At 50.5% G+C, this 10,953-nt stretch overlaps 1 protein-coding gene across 3 annotated transcripts in view; it reads right to left on the bottom strand.

The window, feature by feature from the left end:
* Positions 1–914: 914 nt before the first annotated feature.
* Positions 915–10,953, bottom strand: part of FAM222B (family with sequence similarity 222 member B) — a 76,103-nt gene continuing 66,064 nt past the window's right edge. For 2 of the 3 annotated variants that reach the window (XM_025851164.2, XM_025851165.2), the window contains exon 3: positions 915–4,841. In XM_025851164.2, coding sequence (XP_025706949.1) covers positions 3,235–4,841 — 1,607 coding nt within the window. In that variant the 3' untranslated portion in view covers positions 915–3,234. The remainder of the gene's footprint in view (positions 4,842–10,953) is intronic. The other variant, XM_025851166.2, reaches the window with a different exon arrangement.

Raw genomic sequence — 10,953 nt, 5'->3', positions numbered from 1 at the left:
GGCATGGGGTAAAGGAGGCGAAGCGCCTTCTCTGAAGGGCACCCCAGAGACGGGCATGCTCAGAAAGGGACGGGACTTTCACCACTCCATCAATACTCTTGAGGGGCCGCTTATAGATTACAGATTACTGCACCAGCCGGAGGCCCTCAAAACTTCCAAAGTGCTGCGGGGAGGGGGGAGGGCGGGGGGCGCCTGGGTGGCTCAGTGGGTTAAGCGTCTGCCTTTGGCTCAGGTCATGATCCCAAGGGCCTGGGATCGAGTCCCTGCATCAGGCTCCCTGCTCAGCGGGAGTCCCTGCTTCTCCCTGTCAAATAAATATAAGCTTCAAAACAAAAAAAAAGTGCTGAAGTGGAAGAAGGGGAGGGAGGGGCATTTAGTCTTCAGTTGGCTCATCAGCACGCCAGATCCCCCTTTTCAATGCTCCTTCGAGTGCAAATGGCAGCACACTGAGCTGGCAGGGCAGGGCAGCAAACCCCTGCCCAGGGAGAGGCCCCGGGCACTGGCTACAGTCCACCATCCCATGCTTTCCAACCAGCACAGCACCTGCTCTGGGCTAACGGGCTGGGAGGGCTTCCGAGTGGGCCACTCTACAGCTCCCCTCTTAAAAATGAGGAGTGGCTTCCCTTCTGGAAATGAGACATGTTAGAAACCACTACAAGAGGGGCGCCTGGGTGGCTCAGATGGTTAAGCGTCTGCCTTCGGCCCAGGTCATGATCGCAGGGGCCTGGGATCGAGCCCCACATCAGGCTCCTGGCTCAGTGGGGAGCCTGCTTCTCCCTCTCCCTCTGCCTCTCCCCTTGCTCATGCTGTGTCTCAAATGAATAAATAAAATCTTCAAAAAAAAAAAAAAACCACTACAAGAAAAATCACCTCAAACATTCACAGCATTCAACGAATAGGACAAGATCAGAAGGTGAGTTTTTTCTTTTTACTGGTTTATAATAATCTTAAAAACCCCATCACACCCATAAACCACCACAGGTGAGAAGATGAGGGAGCTGGAGAATGAATGCTACAGTATGTGGACAGCGTACAGAATCCGGTATTCCCTAGGGGCAGTGTGGGGTGGAGGCAGGGAGTGTGGATACGAGGCCCTGGCTTGGACCCTTATTGCTGGTTGGGGGTTGGCTGGCAGAGGGGGCGAGGGGCTCAGGGTGAACTAGGAAACATCTCACACCAAAGGCAAGGGCAGTTGGGGGGGCTGCGGGGGGGTCACAGTACATTTTCCATGCAGACTAGGGGTGGGAGTGAGAGCTTCAGAGATTTGCACCCCTACACAGGAAGAGATTTGAGGGTTTGAGGTTTGATTTAAAGCCCCCAAGTTGGCGTCTGGTCAATTTCCTAAGATGGCAGCTCACCTGTCAGGGAGAGGCGTTGGAAATAATTGCGGCAAAAATATCTGGTTTGGAGATCAAACAAGGGATAAGGGGAGACAGTGGTGCTCTTTAAATGTAACTCCAAGAAGCGAGAACAGGAAGGGGGCCCTGGGTGAGACGGTAGTCAATGCCTTGGGGGGCAGCCCTGCCCAGAAGCTGCAGGAACCCCCGAGGGCTCAGGGACAGGGAGGTACCAGTGTTCACAGACAGCAGGGAAATCAGGAACAATAAATTAGGACTTCATGTTACTATCATTTGGCATAACACAATCAGGCATTTTTTCTTTTTTTTTTTTCTTTTTAAATATAAGGCAACTTGCCAACACATAATTTAAAAACTGGTCTTCAGTCACATTGCTTCAGATCACTAGAGAATTTCTGGCTAAAGAACAGTGAATAGTAAACAAAATCCCAAATCTTAAATAAGAACATCAGCTCACATTCCCCAGAGACAAGAGGAAAGGTAAGGGCTTAACTTGGTTTAAAAAAAAAAAAAAAAAAAAGTCAGAGCCCAACTATGTATCTTTAACAGAAGGGTGCAAAAAATTACAAAACATGATCTAAATTTAAAGTTACAGAAAAGTTTTAAATTTCTAGCCAACTATTTGCCACTTGGGAATGAGACACACTGAGCATGGGGTGAAGGATGAGCGTGTGAAGGGCAGGCAAGGGCAGGAGGGGCTGTTTCCCACGGAGGTCCACCTCCAGCTGTTAGAACCATGCTCATTTGGTAAAGGAAGAATTCAAAGAGCTTAAGGCTTTGTGTTTGTTTTTCTTCTTTCTTCATTAAACTGAGGGGCTGCAAAAGGACGTCACGAGAGGGTGAATGTACCTGTGGGGCCGCTCACACAACGCTACTCAAACCCACACTACATTCATACAGAAACAGGACATTTAAAACTTACAGTGGAGAGCAATATTCTTAGCCAGTGTAGAGAGAACCAAATGCATTTTAACTTTTTTTTTTTTTTTTTTGGTGTTTTTAATTCCAAACTCCAATGTGATCATCCTTTACCTAGTTAGTTCCTCAAGATCCTGTTTTGTTTTGCTTGGTTTCTGGAGGGGCACGAGGGATGGGAGCAGCAGGTGTGTTAGGAGAGACAACAGTGAGAAAGGGATCTTGGGTATGCTGAATGGTCACTACCTTACCACCTTTCCCTAGGGCTGGAAGAAGGGGCAGTCAGGAACTAAGATGCCAATACAAAGATCTTCTCCCCATGCCTCTAGGCTAAGTGCCCGCAGGGTGCCCTTGAGGAGTGTAGCAAGGACAAGTGCAGTGGCTCTGGAATCAATGTAGGTGTACAACAAAGCCCTGAGGAATGGAGAGGGGTGGGAGGAGGTGAAGACTGGGTCAGTTTTAATTTGAGATCTTTGGGTGAATAAGGAATTAGCTTCCAGAGCACTTGGGAAGTCTGGCTTCTTAGTCCCAAAGAAGACAGAGACAGACAGGGAGAGGCCTAGCTGAAGGGGCTGGGCACCACAGCCACCTTCCCCAGGGCCCTTCCCTTCCCCACACCTCAGTCCTAAGGAACACTGGCAGAGGTGCAAGAAAAGACGGGAGGTGGTTGGTGGGAAATGGCCAAGGCGAAGGGACTGAGAGGCAGCAGAGAGAAAAGCCTGGAGTTGAGGTTAGGTCCTCACATAAACCCAGAAGTTGCTGGGGATGGTGGAGGGGAGAATGAGGGCACAGGGGATCCCCTGCTGTCCTCAATTAGATCCCACCAAATTCCCTTTCTTAGACATGTAAGAATGATCACATTGGAGCGGTGAAATTTTGAAACTATCCAATTACTCAAAAGTAAGTCTAAACCTAGGAGGGTGATGTACGATGTGTAGCTTGTGGAGGGCACCAGGGCTCCCTATCTATACCCAGGGTGCTGAATATGAAGATTTCGACTATCTGCGGGATCAGGGGCTCGGCTGCCAGGGGCTCGGTGGGCCTTGCTCAGCATGGCCAGGCTCTGTTCTCGAAAGCAGGCCTGCTGGAAATCCCCGCTTAGGTAATCCACCGTTTGCATCAAGCTGTTCTGGCTTGCCACTGGACCGCCCCCGGTCCCTGCTCGGTAGTGGGCCCCAGCAGCCGTCCCACAGTCGAGGGGTGCACCCGTGGGCTGCCCACCATGGAACGGCATGGCGAGGTCCTGAGACCCCGAGCTGTCGCTATTGGGGGTGGGCAGAATGTTGTTCCACAGGGGTTGGAAGTAGTGACCATTGGGGTAGGCCAGTGGGGCTGCCAGGCCGTTGACGGGTGGGGATGGGGTTGGCTTCTCCAGGGGTGGCTTCAGATGGAAGGACTGTGCCAGGCAGAGTTCTTGCGGGTAGGCAGGGGCCTTGCCCACAAAGCCAGGCCCTGCCAACTCGCGTCCTGCTGCATGCTTGCCTGTCAGACCAGGGGCCGGCGTCCCACCAGCCTCACTGCACATCTGCTGTAGGTGGGCCAGCTGGTGCTGGTTCCAGGCGACTGGCTTGAGGTCGCTAGGGTAGCCAGTGGGGGCTCGAGAGATGCCCGTGGGCAGGTTGACAGGGCCTGCGGCAGGCAATGCGGCTGTGGCCGCATGGGTGTGCTCCATGGGATTGACCACACATGAAGGCATTGGCGTGGGGACGCTGTGGGTCGACACCCGGGTGCTTGCATTGATGAGCAGACTGCGACTAATGGGGCTGGGGTTGGCGATCTGGCCCTCACACACTGAGGTAGTGCTGACGCCTGCCCTCGTCTGGCAAAACTGGTTGATCTGGTGCACGATGCTGCTCAGGTCCGGGGGCTGGCTGTGCTGCAGGGTGGCCGCCATTGAAAGGGGGATAGTTGAGGTAGACACGGTCACATTCGGGGGGGCATCTGAGTCTGGCATCTTCCGACCTCCATGCAGCAAGGGATTGGGGGGGTGCTGGAGACCCTGGTGAGATAGGGCCGGAGGGTGGACCAGGCCCTGGGTTTGGGCCATGGGCTGAGGGTGGCCCAGGCCCTGAGGCTGCTGGAGGCTCTGAGGGTGGGACAGCGCCTGGGGTGGCGGGATACCCTGAGGGTGCTGCAGCGTCTGGGGAGGGGCATGGGCCAGGGTCTGTGCATGCTGCAGGGCCTGCTGGCGGGCCAGAGCCTGGGCCTGGGGGTGGGCTAAAGTGCTGGGTGCCACAGTAGCATAGGGTGCCACTGGGGGATTCATGATGGCCTCAGGGAGCAATCGGGCTCGGGTGCCGTCAAAGTCCTTGAGTATGCTTTTGGCTGGCACTTTGACAATGGCAAGCAGGCCTGCCTTGGTGGCAGCCTGAGTCGGGTAGGGGCTGTAGCGCTGGGCTGATGTGTCGAGGCCGTTCACAGTACGACGAACGTGTTTCCGCTGGGGAACCTTCACACTGTTGGGGAAGATTTTTATAGTCAGTGGGTTGTTTGCGACCTTCTTAGCATACGCGTCCAGTTCGGCTGGGGTAGGGCAGTGAGCGGCTCTCATTTTCTGTGTAGTGTCCCCTAGAGAGAGAGAGGGTAAGGAGAGCAAAGAGGGAGAGGGAGCTCATCAGTGCCAAGCCAACCAGCCCTTCTACACTCCCCTTCTGAGGGTGTAGGGTAGAGTGGGGGATAAGGAAGTCATCCCTGGTCTTCATCTCAGACCCAGTCTCCCTGAGCCCCGACAGTAACAAGCACCACTAACGTTTATTCAATACGTATAACCGGTCAGGCCTTGTGCTAAATGACAGGCTATCTCAATGAATCCTCACTCCTGCTTTAGAAGGCAGCTACAATCAGGATTCTCATTTATAAATGAGGCCACCAAAGATCAGAAGAGCAGAGCAACTTTCAAGGTCCCGGATTTTGGAAAGCAAGAACCTGGCCAATTCTCACAAAGGTAACTGACAGCTGTTCCCCTACACGGAACTCTCTCCAAGTTCCTACCAGCCTAAGCTGGCCTTGGGGGTGAAGGTTCTACACCAAGCTGCTTGTCAGGGCCCTCTGTGGCCCCTCAATCCCTTTCCTGTGACACCGTGGTGAAGAGGGTGCCCGCAGTGACGCCTCTTCAGTCTGCGGTGGCCAGGGAGGCAGCATTCTCTTGTGCCTTGGCAGCTGGGGCACCATACCCTGGGTGGGTACCCTGGCACAGCAAACAGGATGCTTTTCTTTTTTTTCCAGGAACAGAGGAAAAAAGTTGCCGACATCTCTCCTCTAGCCTTATGTCACAAGTTCACTTTTGTTTACAGCTCACTCTCTGCCTGACTGGGTGAAGATCAAAAGGCTTTATTTATTTGCTGGTGGGGCAGAGCAGCACAGAGGGAGCTGAGAAGAAAGGATTCAGAGAATCTTTAAGTCCTAAGAGCTAAAAATAGTCTGTATTCGGCTCTCGTCAGCTGTCACTTTCCAAAATGAAAGAGAAAAACCTGCCTTCCTTTGGAGACTGCGGAAATACCCACTCACTCAATGTGCCTCATTAACGTTAACAGTCTCTTTGTTCGCATCTCCAGCGGCCACCCATCAGAGGGGCTCCAGCGGATGTCGGACTTGCAGTCAAAAAGGAAAAGGTTCTGAGAACGAGAGCTCTTTAAGGATGCCAGGCTCCTGCAAAAGGTCTCAGCTCTGTTCTCCCCACTCTCTGAGGTAGGGTCTCTCCTAAGTATACACAGAAGGTGCTTAATAAAGGTTTGCTGAGTGAGTAAACCCCCAGACTGCCCGAGCAGAAGGAAGGGGCTTGGCGGGGAGCCCAGGCTCAGCTAGCGAACTCCCGCCCTATTTCCTCCCTTTGCAGGAGGCAGCCAGGACAGAGCAAGGACTAAGTTGACTGAATGCCCAGCTTGTGGCCTCAGCTGCCTTGGCCCAAGGAGACCCCACTCAGTCACGTCACTGGGCATCAACTGAAAGGGAAGTGGCTCAAGGAGTGGGCTAGAAGGAAAAGGGCACAGCTGCCCTCATTTCATGGCATTGCTGGTTAGCCTGGCAGCAACTGCTTAGAAAATGCTGCTCTTAGAGGCAGGAAAAGAGAGCTTAGGTCCACAAGGCGCAGAGAGATTTGGTCCCACGCTCACCACAGAAGAACTGAGCACAAGAGTACAGAAAGAGTTGTGCTCTCAGGGGCACAATGCCGCAATGTAGTAGGCATTCCCACATGTTTGAGGTCTGCTTTATTAACCGCATATAAATGGATGCTCTGTCCATAAATGAAATATTTGTAAGATGACAGATTTGGAGAAGATCTTAAAAGGATGAATGTGACAGTGACAGCTGAGGCCAGGAAGGAGAGGGAGGCCCAGAGGCCCAGAAACCTTCACTAGGAAGCACTAGCTGGTGAGCAGAATCAAAGCCCCGAGAGCAGAGTCTGAGTTCTGCTGCTTATTAGCCACTGACTCTCAATGGGCTTGAGTCTCCATAAAGTGGGGCCATTTTCTGACCCTTGCTACATTCTCCTGGATAAGAAAATACCAAAAAATCTGGGATCACTGATAGTCCCTCAAGACACCAGAATTCCATTAGAAACTGCCCAGATCAGGGGCGCCTGGGTGGCTCAGTAGTTAAGCGTCTGTCTTCAGCTCAGGTCATGATCCCAGGGTCCTGGGATCGAGCCCCACATCGGACTCCCGGCTCCACAGGGTGCCTGCTTCTCCCCCTCCCACTCCCCCTGCTTGTGTTCCCTCTCTCGTTGTCTCTGTCAAAAAATAAATAAAATCTTAAAAAAGAAAAGAAAAGAAACTGCCCAGATCAGCCACTGTACTTAGGTGTCTGACTGGTCAAAATCAAGTGACACTCCTAGCCCTGTGCCTTACCCAGAGCAGACGTGCAGAAGACTCAGTGTCATCAGTATAGGTTTTATTCTGACTGAACGGGTTCAGCTGAGTAATGCCAGTCAAAAGCTGCTGGGTTTTAGTTCAGACAGGTAATACAGGTCTGCTCCTGGGCTTTCCTCCATGTTGGTGGGCTTCCCTCCTTGAAGGTCAGGTAAGAGAGAGTGGTAAAGTGGCTTGCTGACTGATAGAATTCCTTTGTTCCAAGTCAGTACCAAGTCTCAGGGTGTTTTTTTTTTTTCTAGCAGAGACAGAAGGTAGCTTGGCTTGATTCAGGAGTATGGAATGGGACATTTACACTGCTTAGGATGAGATGAGTATACTGGATAAAAAAGAGGCTATATTGGGCACCTGGGTGGCTTAGCTGGTTAAGCAATCTAAGCCTTCGGCTCAGATCATGATCCCAGGGTCTTGGGATCGAGTCCCGCATCGGGCTCCCTCCTCAGCAGGGAGTCCGCTTCTCCCTCTGACCTTCCCCCCCTCTCATGCTCTATCTCATTCTCTCTCTCAAATAAACAAAATCTTAAAAAAAAAAAAAAAAAGAGGCTATGTTCTTGGAATCTAGCACCACCCACCTCATGTATCAGACTTAAGCCTAGCCCTTAAAAAAAAAAGCCCGTTTTCTCAACACTTTATCTCAGTCCCACACAGGCGTCCTGGAAGCCTTCTTTCTTCTGTAACATCTTCCCCTATGTGTACAGCTAACGCAGGCACCACAGCTTGTAAGCAACTTATTTCTTTTTATTATTATTTTTTTAAGTGAGCTCTATGCCCAACGTGGGGCTCAGACACAACCCTGAGATCCAAAGTCGTGTGCTCTACAGACTGAGCCAGTCAGGCGCCCCTGTAAGCAACTTACTTAAATATCTGGTACCAAAGGTGTCATTAATTGGGACATAAGGCAGCGGAGAGAACAGGGGATCTGTGCTTAGAACAAAGCTGGAGGCCCCGGTTCAAATGCTGGCTTTATTATCTGCTACTCAGGGTCTCAGTCATCCTTCATTTATAAACAGGGATGGTACCTGCTGTCGTACCATTTTTGTCGTATTTTTTAAAAAGAGTTTATTTCTCTATTTTATTTCAGAGTGAGAGAGAGAATGAGCGAGCGCACACATGTGCGCAAGCGGGGAGAAGGAAGAGAGGGAATCCTAAGCAGACTCCATGCTGAGCGTGGAGCCCGATGCGGGCCTTGATCTCATGACCCTGAGATCATGACCTGAGCCGGAACTAAGTCGGACGCTCAATTGACTGAGCACCCAGGCGCCCTCGTACCTCACATAATACTAAGATCAAGAGATTCAGTGAATAGGGAAAAGCTCTGCGAACAGGAACCATGACTATCAAAGGTTATTATTCAAGGAGAGCATGTTTGGTTGAGTTTGCACACAGACAAGAAAAAGTAACCCGACCAAGAAAGCCCGCTGGACTGGAGTCTGGGAGTTAAATGTAGCAGAAAGCAGTGCTGTCTATTCCAGGAACTGCAGGAGGCCAGGGGTGGGGTGGGGGTGGGGGGAGGTGGATATTTCCCTGAATCCCAGCTCCCCCACAGGGGACTCCCTGTTTGTCCTTCCCTTTTGAAGGTCAGAAGACACAAGGACCATCTGCAGCAGGAAACTCTGTCACAGGTGGAGAGGCACAGGCAGTGTCTCAAATACTGGCTTTGGAGTCTGACCCAAGAGTGAGTTCTAGCCTAGTCCCTGAACAGTAATATGATGCTGGCAGTGCTACTCTACATCTCCTCCTCAAAAGAAAGATAAGAGTTTCTCGTATGGGATTACTGAGGAACGAATGAGGACATACATAAATATACTCAAAATAGGGCCTGGCACATAGTAAGCAATCAACAAATATTAACTAGTATTTCTGAGATTTCTATGGGCTTATCCCGTTACTGGGCCAATTCACCATTTCCAGGCCCTTCCACTAGGGGGCAGATAGGCACAGAAAGTAGTAGTAAAACTGGGTAATTTTGACGTTTGTCTCAGTCCCTGATAGTCTATAACGAAGGAGGTCAAAATTGTTGTCTAAAAGATGATTTGAGGAACAAGGGTCTTTGGCCATTTCAGCCACTCACCTAGAAATATTTACTGAGCCACTACGATATACCTGGTGGTGAGCTGGGGAAGTAAGAGCAGAGGCTTGGGGTTAATGAAGAAAAGAATGTTCAAAAACACATTTTCTGGGGACTTGTGAAAAGACGGGTCAGAGGAAGTTTTGCCAAATAAAGTTCCAAAACAGCTAAGAATTCTCAAAGCAAGTGACATCATGGAATATACAATCTAGAAAAGCTCTAGGAGGGTATCCACCTAACCCAAACTGTGGTCCTCTATCGAGTGCAGGACCCACCAAAGCCCAAATGTTCCTTAGTCCAGACTGCCCCACGGCAAATGCCACATCTAGGATGGAAAATACATTACATCCTCCTACACACGAAGCAAAGGAAGGGGAGATGAGGAAATGCTGGAGTCAGAATCCTGTGATTCTGTACCTGTAGTGGGTTAAGCCGGGGAAAGCGATTAGCCAGGTGACTCAGAATGCTGGCCAAGCACTCCGGACCCCTGATACATCTCTCCCGCCTTGAGCCCTTACAATATAAAGCACAATAATCTATACATATCTGTACCCCATCCCTGCCCCGCCAGGCATCAAGCTCTGTGTTTCTAACAACTCATAAGACCCTCCTGAGGATGAGGGGCAGAAAAAGGCTGAAGAGCAGAGTCACAAAACTGGTTTTAAGGTCTCTATAGCTGAGAGGCCTGGCCTCTGAGCAGGGCCATGGTGCTAGCTCCCAAAGGAGAGAGTTTATGCTCCATCTCACCTTCAATGTTCAATGCTAACAGCTAAAAGTGACATGGCAGAAGTTGTTTTCTTATACATTTTGGGAGAGGTGAGAAGCAAGCAAGTAAGCTTAAAACACCATCAGGTTTTCTTCTCTGCAATGGCTTGGGTATAGTTAAAGACAGCAACAAGTGAGACAAAGGGATTCCAATACACTATCCCCCCAAACAGACAAGCCTGAAACTAGGGAAGAAGGTTATCTCAATTCTTGAATAAAATTTGAAGACAGTGGTTGGCAGAGGCTACTTTGAGGCTGCTTTGGGCACAAAGGGAGTGGAGATCCAAAGTCAGCACCCAAGATAAAGCTGCCAATTTGCTTTTCCTCCCAAATGACTCATCCTTGATATCCCATCTCTGGGTTCAGCTGTTGGAGTACACGAAGGAACCTAGAAGAAAGTCAGTGAGCTCCTCTGTCATGTTTCCAAGTATACCTCCTTCTCCAGTTGTGTCCCTGGAACCCCAGGACCAGTCAAAATGCAGTTAGCATGCAGATTTCAGTGGCCAGGGAGCACATACAACTTTATCACCCAGGTACCATTTCTTAAGAGGAAGACTGGGGGGAAAGCTTGCTGCAGCAGAGCATAGCTTGCCTACTGGGTCAGGCAGCTGCAGAAGGAAGACCGTTACTTTCAGCTTTGTCATTATGTGAGTCGGATTCACTGGCCAAATTTTAGAACTAGCCAGGCTTCGAGTCTTATTTTCCTTCAAAGAAAGGAAGTCAAGAGGCTAGACCATTTTTAACTTCTGAAGATAGCAGGGGTCAGCAAACTACAGCCTGTGGACCAAAATACAGCTGTGTGTTTGTAAAAAGTTTTATCAGAACACAGCCGCACTCATTCATTTACACGCAGTCTCCAGCTGCCTTTGCCCTACAACAGCAGCTCTGAGTAGATCCAACAGGGACCATGTGGCCCACAAAACCTAAAATATTTCTTATCTGGCCCTTTACAGAAGAAGTTTACCAGTCGGCCCGTCAT

This window comes from Callorhinus ursinus, unplaced genomic scaffold, assembly GCF_003265705.2.
Source record: "Callorhinus ursinus isolate GAN/ISIS: 27379988/994484 unplaced genomic scaffold, GSC_fseal_2.0 scaffold34, whole genome shotgun sequence".
Classification (NCBI taxonomy): domain Eukaryota; kingdom Metazoa; phylum Chordata; class Mammalia; order Carnivora; family Otariidae; genus Callorhinus; species Callorhinus ursinus.
The sequence above is the reverse complement of the archived record's forward strand: the minus strand, read 5'-3'. Positions and strand labels throughout refer to the sequence as shown.